Source organism: Cetorhinus maximus, chromosome 16, assembly GCF_964194155.1.
Source record: "Cetorhinus maximus chromosome 16, sCetMax3.hap1.1, whole genome shotgun sequence".
Classification (NCBI taxonomy): Eukaryota; Metazoa; Chordata; class Chondrichthyes; order Lamniformes; family Cetorhinidae; genus Cetorhinus; species Cetorhinus maximus.
In genome coordinates this window covers 33,514,673-33,530,764 of record NC_135894.1, presented here as the reverse complement: position 1 = coordinate 33,530,764, position 16,092 = coordinate 33,514,673, and the positions used below count along the sequence as shown (strand labels likewise).

The following is a 16,092-nucleotide window of genomic DNA, read 5'->3' as shown; positions in this document are numbered from 1 at the left end:
AGTTTATGATCTTGTCAGACTCTCTTACATATTACAATCTCAGTCTCAATTACCAGAATAATTGTTTCATTGCTGGCTGTCACAAAGGCAGTGACAATATTGTGTATTTGTTGCTATTTTGTGCCTTAAATATTGTTCTTCAGAAATCTGAAGGAATCACATTAAAGCTGAATATTGGATTACAGAGGTGAAAGTATATTATTTTGATACACACTGTTACCCAATCTTCCACTAAAGGAACTTTGCACCTCCTGTAGCTGGGCTGAAGTTAAACTCAAGTCATAAAGATGAAAGAGTAATGATAATCAAGTCCCACTCGAACCACAAACAGCCCGGTTTCATATCATTAAGCTTTGGGCTTTAAGCAGAATTGAGCTTACAAAACGTATCTATGCTTCACACCGTGGCTGTGCTCCAGCAAAAACAATAACTCACATTTGTATAGCAGTCTTGACACAAAAAAATCCTGAAGGACTTAAAGGTGGTATGAGGAAAAATGATGCTGAGCCAAAGAAGAGGAGATTTAGAGAGGTGACCAAAAGATACGGATTTTGAAGAATGTTTTAAAGGAAGAGAGGGAGGCAGAGGGACTTGCAGAGACAACAGCCTCCAAAGTGGGCTTAACAGTGGTGTCAGTGCTGAAGTTAAAAGGGATCAGGTAAAGAACATTTAAACGTCAACAAGAAGAGAATTATTCCTCAAACAGGCATACTTCAATAGTTATTGCATTATGAAATAGAGGTTATTCGCTACATTCTAATTTGTTTATTTGCCTTGGTTACAGTGTTTTTCAATTAGGTCCAAATTTGTCCAAAACGATCTTTTCTTTCTAGATATATTGATCTTCCAGTGATGCTGCCCCAAACTCAGATGTGGTACTTAATTTCATTTCAGGAATCATTCTAAAGCTTGGAGAACTGAACAAGGTTCCTGTTGATCTCAGAGATGTTTCTGCAACCTGCATCAGAGATAGAACATTGGTGACATTAGGTAAAACCCAAGAGCATTAAATTGCTGCTACCACACACTAAACAATGATAAAAAAAACGTTATGTTTTATAAGAAGCACAAACCATTAAACGGTTTCTGGCAGAACTTAGAAGAGAATTCTCTGAAAGGAAGATGCACCATTCATTATTGACTCACAACTGCTGTCAGAAGATGCATTTCAGAAGACATGTCTAAAGACATGTTTGCAAATCATTTCAAACTTTGTGCATTAGATTTATACTATCAATGCTAATCTTGCAAAGCACTTTACCAGGCTACACATGGAAGATTCCACACACACCTATGCAGTACACAGTACAAGATGTTTATAATGTACCTGTGTAACTTTAAACTTTAATAAATTTGGATATATGCATGATGGAAGCAAACAGTAAAAGTCATATGAAAACATAATTCATAAAATTTACTGTTAATATTGTTAAAGTTGCTGTTAATGGTGTATTGTATTCATGAAACCACTCAGCAGAAACTGAAAAATGTTTTGAATAAGTTAGAAAAACAGATTAAACAATGTATGGTCAAAGAAAATTGATGATTGTGTTGAAACCTTGACATTTAGACTGTATTGTGTTAAATGGCTTATTCAGAGAGCAAGTACAGACACGATGGGCCAAATGGCCTCCTTCTGCACTGTAATAATTCTGTGATTCTATGAAAACTGTTATGTTATGCTTTCATATGCTGTTTGCTTTTTGCTTCTATCATGTTTACATCCAAAGTTAATGAAGATTAACTTTGCACACAGACTTTATAAACACCGAGGAAATTAGGCATATTCACATTATTACTTTAAGAAAGAACAAAATGCCCACCTCTTACTCGTGTGGAATCAAGAGTATGCTATGTACACCTATATTTTACTATTTCCCAGCTAACTTACAAGTGAGGATTAAACATTGTCTGTTATGTTCAGTCCTCATCAACATATCTGCTATGTATTTATACAAATCAATTAAGTTTTCCACTTTGTGCTTGCCAGCATGCAACTCTCTGAGCAGCCATTTTAATGGACAGGTAAATTGTGAATAATTTTTCACCTTTCCCCTTGCACTCTATATTCTGTCTGGTTTTCAATTGTATTCTTCACCTAACATTTGTTATAAACCTATTTCCTTTGTCACCCAGAGAACTCCTGAATACATTGTAGCCAGGAATGTTTAGTTCCCATTCTTGCCCAAATCATAATCCAATGTGATAACTTGTGTCTGCAGCTCATCAGCCTCATTTGTAACAGTCCTCGCATTAACACACGTGCATTCCAACAGCATTTTAGTCTGTTTCCTCTGTCTAATCCTGTTTTATCTACACTTCCATTCTGTTGCTACTTTTTCTCCAGTTTCCTAGTTTTCTATGAATCTTGTCTCTCCTCTCTGCTGCAACATCCTGGTTCCCCTTCTCTGCCAAATTAGTCGATGGTGCCTACATTAATTGACAGTCACAAGAGAACGAACAGACGGCTTTTGTGAGACCACAGCTGATGACCCCAATTCCAAACCTCCACACAGCAGAGCACAGATTCTGTGAGATACATGCCATCATCCAATCACCATATGGTTGCTGAGGCAACGGTTCCATTTTTTGGACTGTTCAGGCAGAATTGTTTACGGTATTCCAGGCAAAATCTTCAAAATCATCATCACCTACTGAATACAATCAGACATGGTGGCATAGTGGTTATGTTACTGGACTAGTAATCCAGGGGTCTGGACTAATGATCCCAAGACATGAGTTCAAACCCCAAAACAGCATCTGGGACATTTAAATTCAGTTAATTACATAAATCTGGAAAAAGAAGCTAGTATCAACAATAATAACAATGGCCAAAATTTTCCAGCCCCTCCTGCCAGCGGGATCTTCTGGTCCTGCCGAAGTCAATGGATGTTTGAATGGCTCACCAAACCCAGCGCAGTGGGGCCAGAAATTTCGGCCAATGAAACCGCTGCAGTCCATGTGGTGTAGGTACCCCCACAGTGCTGTTAGGGGCACTAAGAGATCTCATTTCTTTTGCAGAGAATTTATAACATTGAAAGATGTCATTAGGTCTTATTTTTTCCATGCTTGTCTTTATGCTCCACAGGTGCCTCCTCCCATCTTACTTCATCTAACCCTATCAACATATCCTTCCCTTCCTTTCCATGTACTTGTCTAGCTTCTCTTGAAATGCGTCTTTACTACTCAATTTTACTTTCTATCTATTTCATTGTTGATGAAGAACAATTGATGCCACGATGTGCAGCAATCACACACAGCAGAATGCCATGTGAATCAATGCTAACCAATGCAAGTATCGTAGAGTCGGCGATCTCTTCAGCTGGGCACCCCAGAATGTAATCCACTCATATGGCAGCAAGTTCCACATTCTCACCACTCTTTGAGCTCCTTATTTAATTTATATGGACTAACCTATATTTATGGACTCTAGTATTGGAGTCCCCACAAGTAGTATTTTACTTTCCAGCTATTTCATTGTTGATGAAGAACAATTGATGCCACGATGTGCAGCAATCACACACCACAGAATGCCATGTGAATCAATGCTAACCAATGCAAGTATCGGCGAGTCGGTGATCTCTTCAGCTGGGCACCCCAGAAGTAATCCACTCCTAACTCAAGACAAGTAATGCATAAAAGATATCCTTTTGCACAAAACAATGACACTGCAAAGTAGATAATCTTTATATATTTGGATGCACTGACTTTTTAATGGGTTGGACTTTCATTTAACTTCATGGGCAGGGTGCTCCTGCCTGGGCAAGCTTTGGAAAACTTCCCAGTTCTCTGTACTGGTAAACTGCGTGGTTTTAACTTTGTTAAACTCTAGGATTATCCCTGCGCATAATCAGAGCCTTGGTTCTATGCCTAAACTCTCCGAGTTCATTTAAGATGTATCCCTAGAGGAAGACATTATGCACCAAATCAGACAAACAGAATCACTACCTGCGTGAAATTCTTAGTTTGGTGTCTCTTAACTATGGTGATGGGGTTGCGTGTGTGTCAGACTTCAAAATAGTGCCATAGGATCTTTCACATCCACCTGGTTTAACATTTGATCTGAAAGACAGTGCAGCAATTTCTCCATAATTCATTGAATTGCCAGCCTAGATCGGGTAGGACTTGAGCTTCTAACTCAGGGGTCACTCCAACCAAGGGTGGGAGGAGATTTTTAGTTTTGGATACTCTAAGGTTGTGTGCTCTGAGGACCTTTAACTGTCACTCAAGAGAGCAAAAACTGTGTTTGATCTAGCCGGAGCTGTATTTCAAGCCACATTCCATTGTGGGTTAACCCATTTTGTTGTAAAGTCAGAAAAGACTGAAAGTTCTTACCAGCCAAAGCCATTGACAAACGAAATTCATCATTCAAAATCTGCAAAATTTCTTTGACTCCCTCTTCTCCCTAAAGATAAAATATATTTATGTTTTCAAACTGACTTGTCAAAATTTTGTAATTCCAAATGTTAAACCCATCAGTTATGTAAAAACACAATTTTGGGTATACTACAAGGCTTTAATGTATAGAAGCTGTGCTATTTGCCTGTACAATTACTTAAAGAAATCCTGGTATTACACAGTACAATATCACTGAGTCTGCCATGTAATTCCCACTCTTTATGACATTAATGCTGGTCAAAATAAGCAAAAAAAAAATGTTCAGTGGCAATGTGAGAATTCAAAAGGTTGTAATACTGCAGAATAACATCCAACCTGTTGAAATCCTGTAGCATATCATGGGATTGACATAACATTCATAAACCACTTCAGTCTATCTCTTCAGTTTTGACCTATTTGTTCAACCCTTCAATCTGTTAATATTTAGGTTGGTACATTTATTTAATGCAGATTTGAAAAAGGTTATTTTTGAATAATATAAAAAAAACTGCTGCCTGAGATATGACTCCATCAGAGAATCGTCCTGCCTTACAGTAGATTGTGGTTCTCCACAGTCATTTTTACATTGGAAGTCTGTAACAGACTCATCTTGTCTTATCTCAGACAGGCTGTTACCTGGCTCAGAGCCCCCAGTAAACCCCTTTTCAACCTGCCTGGACTTGGTGGTCCTTTCCAGAGTAATATTCTTGCAACTTGGCTCTCAGGATTACAGGAGTATGGAAGCCTTCTTAACACATCAAGGTGCAGTTGCTAGGAAGGCTATTTATCCGTTTGAGGGGGAGGTGAAGGGGGAGGGTTGGATTCTGTCACTCCTGCGTAAAAGTTACAAAAGTAAGTCAGGAGAAAGTCTGTAGAAATTCCAGGTGCTGGTACCTTCAGCGATCTTTATTAGCTAGAAATTTCCATGGGCACAATAATTGCTGTGTCCGTGACTTTATCTATGAGATAACTTGAGTAATTTCTACCCATAGATTATTTATTTCACATCAGAGAAAGTACACTTTGTACCAGCCGAAGACTCAGCAACATTTGTGTAATTGTAATGAAAATTTCCACTGTCACTTTTGTCGAACTTTTCCAATTTATCTTATAAGAGCTTGAAATTATCCAATAAGGGTAGGAACTGAATATTACGGTATTGCAGTGGGGAGGTCACATTGGCTCCCTGACTTGCGCTGGGCCCTGCCGGTTGCCATAGTGGCTGTCGGCCAGATCCCCAACAGCAGGGTTTCCCGGGGTTCCCTTGGGCTGGGGGAGCAGTTTCTTTGGCGAGTCTGGCGAGGCGAAGCCAGAGGCCATGAGTAGGGGGAGAGTAAAGAGCTTCCAAAGGAGGCTGGGTATTGAGTGGAACAACATTAGAGCAGTGGTCGGGTAGGCGGAGTCCTGGACTGGCTGGGCTGGAGGCTGCTGCCGCTGCTTTTAACAGGAATGGGGAGCGGTGAGTCAGAAACCTGCAGCAGAGTGGGCCAGCATCCACTGCATGTCCAACTGGCGGCTGTTCATTCCATGAGGCTTGTGTTTTAAAGAGCAACAGCAGGAGTACAAATTCAACCATGAGATTTCCAGCAGGTCAGCACAAGACTTGAAGGCAAAGTGCATTATCCCAAAGAGAAGAGTTCAGAACCACAAACCTTCACTCTTGCTGAAACCAAGCCATTCCTGCTTGCCATTGTTTAGCAAACAAGTCTGCAACACTGCTGATTCGAAACAAGGATTTCAGCTCTCGATCCTTTTTGATTGGGAGCGTCAAGCAACACGCATCCATTGTAAGGAATTTGTTTGGTGTCAGTGGAATAAAGAGTCACTGAACTGGAATCTTCATGCATTCAGGAAAAACCGCATTACAGTATAATACGAGATAATCACCTATGGTGTTGCTCACATGGTCACAGAAAGTGAACTTGTGTGACATTCCTTTTGCTGAATGAGATGACATGGTTTGTGAGAGGAGTTTATTGGGCCTTTAAAGCAATGCCAAGTTGGGGAGAAAGGGAGTCACTGGAACGAATGTACTGAGAATTTTCAAGGGGTAGTTGGCACTGAGGTTTCAGGAGCAGTGAGTAACTGAGAGGGTGGAGAAAGTAATGAAGCAGCAAGATTTTAGGGTATTGAAATAGTAAGGATTTGGAGTGGGTTGGATGAGGCAGTTAGAATTTGAGTTGGTAAGGTGGGGAATGGGCAATAATCAGTATTTGCAGAGGTCAGTGCCATGCTGAATGTATAATAAGCTAGGTGGTGGTGAACCTTTCGGGGTAGTTGGGATTAATGAAGAATAGATAGTTGTGTCGTGTAGGCGTTGGGGGTAGTTGGGATTGGTGAGTAGAGGAGATTAGGAATTGCTGGAAACAAAGTAAAGAAATGAAACCAAAGGACCTCCAAAAGTTTTCTAAGCCAGGAGCAATGGAAACATGGAGAAGCTGAAGACTGGTATCAATAATGAATATAAAGCATCAATTAATTACCTTGTAGACAAGACCCCAAACCACAGGCCGGCCAATAAAAACACACTTGGCACCAAGAGCTAAAGCCTTGAGCACGTCGCTTCCGGTACGGATTCCGCCATCCAAATAAACCTCAATTCTTCCTTGTACCGTATCCACAATTTCTGATAGGGCATCTATCTGCAAACGTTCAAGTACATATTACTCACTGTCTTTCAATTCATCATTCAGTTTGGAATTAAGAGCAATGACAATATTTGCCTAACAGTGAAATTTGCTGATAATTAATGAAGATGCAGTGAAATTTCAGTTATATTGAATAGTTTTTCTATCTCTTCCACATAATACTAATCATAACTAAATGAAATTGAATAAAAGGAAAAGGATTATTGTTTGGCCTGTGAGGACTTAGTGAATAAATCCTAATGAACAGCTAATTTTACCTTAAGCGATTCCCTGCGTCACATTAGCAGGGAGCTCAGTTCAAGGAATCATTTGAGGAAATATATGTTCTACTTTTTATTATTCATTCATGGGATGTGGGAGTCACTGGCAAGGCCAGCATTAACTGTCCATCTTTAACTGCCCTTGAGAAGGGGTAAGTGAGCTGCCTTCTTGAACTGCTGAAATCTATATGGTGCGGATACATCCACAATGTAGCGAGTTTCAGAATTTTGACCCAGTGACAGTGAAGGAACAGGGATATATTTCCAAGTCAGGATGGTGTATCAACAGACAGCACTGTCTACTTGTACAAATGGAAACAAAGCGGCACAGTTTGAAGAAGGGTAGTGAGTTCTTTTGGTAGCCTGGCCAACATTTCTGCTTTAACCAACACCAGATTAATTAGTCATTCACTTCATTTGCAGTTTGTGGGGACTTGTGTGCAAATTGACTGCCATGCTTGCCTATACAATAACAGTGACAACACTTAAAAGTGAGCAGTTATTCATGGATTAAAGAAAGAAGGTGAGTAAGGAAAGAGAAATGGAGTATATGTGAGAGAGATAAATAGACTGACCGTAGCAGGGCCTCCATCAAGTTGCCTGCCCCCATGGTTTGACACAATGATACCTTGGACACCATGCTCCACTGCCAGCTCTGCATCTTCTTTGGTTAGAATACCCTTAATAATTATAGGCAGGCGAGTTAATGACTGAAGCCAGTAGATATCTTTCCAACAGATGGATGGATCCAGAGAATTGGCTGGTACTCCATACACCTCTGCTTCAGTATGATCCTGTTGCATTGAAGAATGGTTACTTTGTGATAGTATAGTATCAGTACTTTGGAACGAAACTTTCATTATGTGGGAAACATAATTGAGAGTTGTAGGAGCTGTACAATTCATCCAGACACTTTAAATCCTTTTTGGCTCAATTCTATCTCAATTGGAACCCGATGATTTGGGAGTGTACCGGTGGTTTCTAAACTTGATCTGCAGATAGCTTTTTAATATCAGTTATGTGGCATTAAAAGCAAACAGTTAGTTTAAACACAGGCAAATATTTGAATTTAAGGTTGTATGCTTTAAGGAATTACTACAATTTCTTCTAATGATAGATCTTAAATTAGAATAGAAATAACTGCTTACTGATTTTCATAGCTTAGTATGCAAATATGCACTACAATAGTGCATTGCGCCTATAAATATGAGAAATGTATATGGAAACCTGCTTCATGTGAGCTCCCTACACAAATACAGAGCAGCCTGACCAATAAGGTGTGCCTTGCACTTCTGGTACAGACTGATAGTTTTTTTTTATTCATTCATGGGATGTGGGATTTGCTGGCTGGGCCAGCATTTATTGCCCATCCCTAGCTGCCCTTGAGAAGGTGGTGGTGAGCTGCCTTCTTGAACCGCTGTAGTCCATGTGGTGTAGGTACACTCACAGTGCTGTTGGTGTGCATACTGTACTTCTCAGCACCTGTTTCTCACCAAAAAAATGGGTACTGTGCAATCAAATTTTAGCCCTCAATCTTCAAGTATCTCAAGGGCAAGGAGGAGATGGTATGGAAAGAAGAGCTGAGGAAGAAAGGAAGAAGATATTTCTTCACTTTTTCTTGCCAGTTTTATTCATCATTTTAACCTCTCCTGTCATGAAGGTGTTTGCTCCTTTGCTAAATTATGGTTCATATGGATCATGCTATGCCTAAATACAAGTGCTAACAGTGAATCTCAGCCGTCTCAACCAGCCCTCATCCTGTCTTCAACAACATTTAACTATGGGCTTCAGCAGACTATGCCCAATAGCAATCACGAGTGGTGATAGCGTTGAAGCTAATTGGCATGACCCTGCTGTCATCCTGGCTGAGATAAGTTAATTTCATGATGTACCTTTAAAAGGAGAAATAGCCATACCTCGAAAATGCCATCAAAGTTTTTTACTTTGAGATGAGGTGGTAGCTTAAAATTGTTCCTGATATCATTTCTCCGCTTGCCGGTATAAGGGACATCCACAGTTAGTACGATGGCCTTGTATCCATTTGCTTCCACACGGTGTACTAACTGCTCTGAGAGTTTACGGTTCCGATAGACATAAAGCTGAAACCATCGAAATCCATTTGGTGCTGCGGCTGAAATCTCTTCCACAGAACAGGTAGAGTATGTGCTTGCAATGTAACATGTATTCATGGCTTCAGCAGCTATAAAACAATCCACAAATACTGATTAAAATCCATGTCACTATTTGTTTAACTTGCTGACTCTAAGGTCGGAATCATTCCAGATTTGCACCGCGGTAGTGGGCAGGAAAAAAGGACGTTTTACCTGCCAGCCACAATGGCGGCTTTTTGCACCGTATCATCCCATTCCCGGCTCATTAATTACGCAGCCACAGGAAACACACCGTCTCGCTGGCGGGCATCCTCTGATTTGCCTGCAACGCCGTTACCTTGCCGCTTCCTCATGCAGGGCGCCATATTTAAACTCCAGCTGCGCGAACACTTCTCAACACTTGCAGCCAGGAGGGCACTGGTGAAGACATGGCCCCAAAGGCCAAGAAGAGTGCAGCCCCCCGATTCAGTGATGCATCCCTGGGACACCTTCTGGACACCATGGAGGCCCGCCGTGATGTCTTCCAGCTCCGCTCTGGCTGCAGCAGGCCTATCAGTCTCACCACTTCGGCTTAGGAGGCTGTGGCAGAGGTGGTCAGTGCCAATACTGCACATAAGAGGTCAGCCACCCAGTGCAGAAAACAGATGAATGGTCTCATCTGTGCCACTAGGGTAAGGCAACCATCTCAACACTCTAAACTCACACACACACGAGGCCATCACACATTCACTGGCATCTCACTCACTGCCAGCTCAAGGGACATCACTCACACACAAACCCTCACATCACCATCTGGCTTCATCTCTTCTGGAGACTGCCTCCTCAGCCCTCACCATTTTAAAACCACTTGAACAGATCAACAAGTGCCCCCACTCACACCCTTTCCCAGTATAGTCCTCACCCTGCAGCCTCTTCCTTTGCCTGAGGCCATTTCTCCCTCGTCCCCAAGCAAGCCCTAGCCCTGCAGCCTTACAGCAGGTCTGGTAGGTAGAGACCTGCCTATGAGCCCCCTTAAAAGTGATGTGGTGGTGCCTGTGAAGCCTGGCGCTTATGACTGCGAATGCTGACCGAAGAAACGTACGCAAACAAACTTCAAAGTCCCAAGCGAAATGCAGCTCGCCAAGTGCACGCCCTTTATGTTCACTTGTGAAACACTTCGGCGTGCAATCACGCCAATGTACCCAGATGATCCAGTGTGGGGGAATGATCCCAGCAAGCAGGGCTTATAATGATATTAAGAGACGTTCCCGATGTCCAGCGGTGGGAAATGCCAGCTGCCATTGATGGGCAGAGCAGACGTTTGCAAACTGGTTTCACGATGGTGTGAAATCGATTTTTGGCCTTCCTACCATGTTGTCCGCACATGTCGCCATGACGCCCGAAGCCAATGGGCATAGAAAATTCCGCCCTAAGATTTTCATGTTCTTTGATTTGAACGGATTGCATTTCTGCCTTTTAAGTTCTTGGATCTAGATTTAATTTCAGCTCATGGGAAAAAGGTGAAATCTTCCTTTTTCCTGAATTTTTAAAGTATTATCACTGGACATTAGTCATTTTGCCCCAATAGTTATGTTCACACGGAAGCATTAGGCTTAAATGTGCTGAATATTTACATTATTCTGCTGTATGTCGTTATTATAGTACAAAAATTCCAGGAAATGATGACTTTACCTAAACCACGGCATAATTTGCTGTACACTTGTGCTGATTAACCCTCGCCGAAACAGATAGAAAGTTATTACAATAGCCCTTACCTCCATTAAAATCTATTGTGATCATGTATTTCCTTCATTTAAGCCAGTATCCACACTCCCTGCTACTTAGACTTAAAAATAATGGCACTGCTCGGGAAATAGAAAGCCACAAACTATGGAATATTTTGACCTTTGGTTACTTATTTGTTTATTGATATTTGCAAGTAGTGTAAAGGGACTAGTGTCAAAAACTCACATCAACTGCATTTTGTCCTGTGGCTGTGTTAACATGCCTTTGTTTACATTACTGAAACCATATGAATACAGTTATCTCTTGAAAAGAAAATGTCTAGTATGAAGTACCACGAGCTGTACTCATCTCCCCATCATGCCATGCCATGCAGTGGAAGGCAGTAGGTGCGATTCCTATGGGAAAACTGATCTCCATGCCCTGGATAGTTGCCCTTGTATCTGTCACGGAGACATCTCTTAGCATTCGGGGACGCAGACGGATCCTGCAAAATTAGCAGAAATTTGAATTAGATTGTACTCTTTAATCTATGCAATTCTATGTCATATCATATCTCCTCTCATAAGCTAAATTGTCTCACTAGATTATGCATCAACCTATACTACCTGGGTATAAAGTAAAGTATCGCCAGGAAGAAGGTTGAAAGGAAAAGTAAGAGGAAGAACGAAAACTCATAACAGAGCTGACACAATTTCTGTTCCACTTAAAATCAGGCAGGTTCCGTCACAGGTCTCTGCTGGATTTTCCACTCAGCCTTCTGCCCAGGTGATACACTGATGCGGTAGAGATGAAAATCCACCGTAATCGTATTTATTGTAATTCCATCACTGAATAACCGAGCCAAAGAAGAAGAAAAAGAACAGCAGCAATCACTTTGAATTTGAATAGCACCTTGAATGTAATAAAACACCGCAAAGGGGAGGCGATGGTGTAGTATTGTACTATTGTAGTATTGTACTAGTAATCTAGAGACCCAGCGTAATGCCCAGGGGACCCGGGTTCAAATTCCACCACGGCAGATGGTGGAATTTGAATTCAATAAAAATCTGAAATTAAAAGTCTACTGATGTCCATGAAACCATTGTCGATTGTTGTAAAAACCCATCTGGTTCACTAATGCCCTTTAGGGAAGGAAAGAACTCTGCTATCCTTACCTGGTCTGGCCTACCTGTGACTCCAGACCCACAGCAATATGATTGACTCTTAAATGCCCTCTGAACAAGGGCAATCAGGGATGGGCAATAAAATCCATGAATGAATAAAAAAAACATGAAGCAAAATTGGACATGAGTCACATATGGTGATATTAGGGCAGATGGCCAGAGAGATACGTTTTAAGGAACATCTTATAGGAGGAAACAGGTAGAGAAGCAGAGAGGTTTAGCGAGGGAATCCCAGGGCTTAGGGACTCAGCAACTGAAGGCAACGTCAGAATAAAATTAGAGGATGCTCAAGAGATCGGAATTAGATGAATGCAGCCATTTTGGAGGGTTATAAGGTGATTACAGAGTTAGGGAAGGATAAGGTCATGGAGAGACCTGAAAACAGGGATTGGAATTTTAAGATTGAGGTGTTGCTTGACTAGGACCCACTGTAGATCAGAGAGTACAGGGTAATGGGTGAATGCTGCGAGTAAGGGCATGGGCAGCAGAGGCTTGTGGAGGATAGAATAAGGGGGGCTGGCCAGGTGTACATTGAAATAGTCAAGTAACAAAGGCATCGGATGAGGGTTTCGGCAGCAGATGAGCTGAGGCAGAGGTGGATGTTATGGAGGTGAAATAGGTGGTCTTAAGTGATGGCTGGAATAGGGTCAGTACTACGGAAATAATGCTCAGAACCATACAGCGAAAGAGAAATGCAGGTTTGATTCCTCACCACTTAGTTCCCACTCCAAGTATACTGAATGGCAAGGGACGAATTGGAGGTTACAGTTTGTTTGTACATGTATGTGTGTGCATTTGCACTTGTATTATGCAGACATATATGTGTGCTTGCAGGGAATGGGACATTAAAGGAAAGAAGCATACCTACTGGTCAATAGCGTCTTAGTTACTGTCTGCAAGCAATCTAACTGGGTAGCAGTTGAGGTAGACTGAGGTTAATTTATAAAGAACCAAAATACATTAAAGTAGTACACCACAGACACTTCCTAATATAATGTGATTCCCAACCTAACTCATTAGTGGCATTGCTGATATGATAACTAGATTGGTTACCCTTGCTAATGAAAGAATACCCTTGGTAATTAAAGAATAAAGACTTAAAGGATCAGTGTTTTGTTTCATTGGAACAGAGAAGGTTAAAAGGTATCTAATAGAGGTTTTCAAAATTCTGTGTAGTCTGAAAAACTGGTGTCATGTTCCTCTGATGGCAGATCACAGGCCTGGGTAGGGATGAGAGCAAAGAAGTGCAACATTTTTTACATGGTCCTCTGTAAGATAATGGTCAGGGAAGAAACGTAATCAATTTCTCCTGGGATTGATTACCTTCATCTTTAGGAATGCTGGGGCCTTGATTAGGCTCTGAATGAAACTCTCAACAACTTTCAGTTGGGTGTAATGGGGAATAAGTGAAGGGTTTGTGGAGTAGACTGGGAACTCCCACAGACATGCCCCTTTAATGTTGGGAGGCAGGCAGTAGACTTGTCCACCTTCCCAGCATGGGAGGTGTCAGCTGTGGCTCAGTTCATAGCACCCTTGCCTTTGAATCAGAGGGTTGTGGGTTCATGTCCCACTCCCGGAAACCAAGAACTGTGATTGTACTCAAAAGAGTTGCAATCTGTGACTGTTGATAACTTGAAAGAGTTTCCCAGCATGGCTTCTTCTACAAGGCAGAGTTCCATCTGAATTGGCTTCTATCCAAATTCCACACTCCACACATAAAGTGTCACTATGGAACCCTCTCTGACTCTAGAAATTTCAAATCCTAAGGTTTCAAGGTCCTTCCAAATTGTAGCATGCCCTGCATGGTATTCTGCAGTTAAACGTCCTTTAGTGAATGAAAATTCAGAAACATCCATTCAGTAATTTCATGCTTAACAAGACGGAAAAGCTTGATTTCACTGTATTACTAGAACTCAAACTGTTTTGGCATTTTCTTTCCTATTATGTTGCAACAATATGTAATTGTGCAATTCAACTGATTTGGGTTTCATTAGGATTTGATAGAACACAAACCTTTTATAAGCCATCAGATTGTCATCTCTAGTACAGCACTCGTCTGCCCCAGCAGCGTAGTAATCCCAGGTGGTTTTGGGTAAATGTTCTTTAGCATACACCTCAAAGTCAGACAGACATACCAAAGACATCTCTGGGTCACACAGAGAGGATCTGAAACAATAATAGTTGCAGGGAAGTTTTAACAGGGATCTCAATCTCTAACATTTATTGCAGAAAGAAAAGACAATAGAGGGGCCAAAATATTGATCCATGTCTTCCACAAAGCAGGGAAACATTTAGGTACAACTCACAAGTACCAAGATTCCTGAGTGGATTATGAAGGCTTTGCTTTTAAGTCAGAAATCACGACACTATTCCTATTATTTGTCCTGTTTATATCATGGGGAAACATTCAGACACACATTTTTGTAGCATTTAAAAAGTTAATCCTTTTTAGAATGTTACAAAAGTTATTGTCTTAAAAGCTGTTTTGATATCCTACAAAAATCTGTGACTTCTTGATCGTTAAGTTTCTTTAGGGATTGTGTCCACAGACATGTTTTAATTCATAATTACTTTACCTGCACCTCCCAACGCTGCAGCCTCTAACGCGGAGAAGGTCAGGAACTGTAATATTATAGAAAGACCATCACCTCCAAACTCTTCCCTAAGTCACACACCATTCTGATATAGACATATATCACCATTCTCGCACTGTTGCTACCAAAATTCTGGAACTTCCAATGTAATATTGTGACCGAAGGCCTGAAGCAGTTCTAGGTGATCCACCGGGAAGACGGTGGTGTAATGGTAATGTCTAGTAATCCAGAGGCCTAGGCTCCTGCTCTGGGGGCAGGTGATTCGAATCCCACTGGAGCAGCTGGTGGAATTTAAATTCAGTTAATAAAATCTGGAATTGAAAGCTAGTCTCAGTGATGGTGACCATGAAACTATCATTGATTTCTGTAAAAACCCACCTGGTTCACTAATGCCCTTTGGGGAAGGAAATCTGCTGGCCTTACCAGGTCTGGCTGACATGTGACTTCAGACCCACAGCCATGTGGTTGAAATGGCCCTAGCAAGCCGCTTAGTTCAAGGGCAATAAATGATGGACAGCAAATGCTGCAATGCCTGCAATGCCCACATCCCATGAAAGAATAAAGAAAAAAACACTAGGCATAGTGAGGGCAACTCGAAATGGCAATATACCTGGTCTTGTCAAGATCACTAAGACCTGCAGACAAATAATAAAAGCTCAACGTCCTGTAGACTTAATACATTGAGGAGCTGTCCATATGTTTAAGGATCATAAAAAGATTTGTGCTAGAACCTTGGATGAGAAAGCACAATTACAATCGAATCTAACTGTGACTGGAAAATTGACATGTGTCTGGTTGATGCCATTTGACACACATAAATAACGGCTTGGATTTTGTGGTCAGTGGTGATGGAACGGCACTTGTTATTCACCTCAATGACAGCTGGCTTCTAGGTTTCCCGATCAGTTAGAGTGGATGGGCTTGATGAAGACCTTCATCAGTGTCTTTCAACTCCACTATTTAAAGGGACCTTATTAGGTAATGATCTCTGGTGTCCTGGCCAATATTTATCCCTCAATCAACATCACTAAAAAAGGACATGATTATCTGGTCATTATCACATTGTTGTTTGTGAGAGCTTGCAGTACACAAATGGCTGCCACATTTTCAATATTAAATCAGTGACTACAATTTAAAAATGCTTCATTGGCTGCAAAGCGTTTTGGAACTTCCTGAAGTAATGAAAGGCTCTATAGAAATGAAAGTCTTTGCTT

At 41.3% G+C, this 16,092-nt stretch overlaps 1 protein-coding gene across 5 annotated transcripts in view; it reads right to left on the bottom strand.

Annotated features, from left to right (window-relative positions):
- Positions 1 to 750: 750 nt before the first annotated feature.
- hao2 (hydroxyacid oxidase 2 (long chain)) overlaps positions 751 to 16,092 on the bottom strand; it is a 337,305-nt gene continuing 321,963 nt past the window's right edge. For 4 of the 5 annotated variants that reach the window (XM_078559620.1, XM_078559622.1, XM_078559621.1 and 1 more), the window contains 7 exons: positions 14,298 to 14,450; positions 11,454 to 11,605; positions 9,202 to 9,485; positions 7,861 to 8,079; positions 6,861 to 7,019; positions 4,336 to 4,405; positions 751 to 958 (listed from right to left, as the gene is read on the bottom strand). In XM_078559620.1, the coding sequence (XP_078415746.1) occupies positions 903 to 958; positions 4,336 to 4,405; positions 6,861 to 7,019; positions 7,861 to 8,079; positions 9,202 to 9,485; positions 11,454 to 11,605; positions 14,298 to 14,450 (1,093 nt within the window). In that variant the 3' untranslated portion in view covers positions 751 to 902. Of the gene's footprint in view, positions 959 to 4,335; positions 4,406 to 6,860; positions 7,020 to 7,860; positions 8,080 to 9,201; positions 9,486 to 11,453; positions 11,606 to 14,297; positions 14,455 to 16,092 lie in introns of all 5 variants that reach the window. The other variant, XM_078559623.1, reaches the window with a different exon arrangement.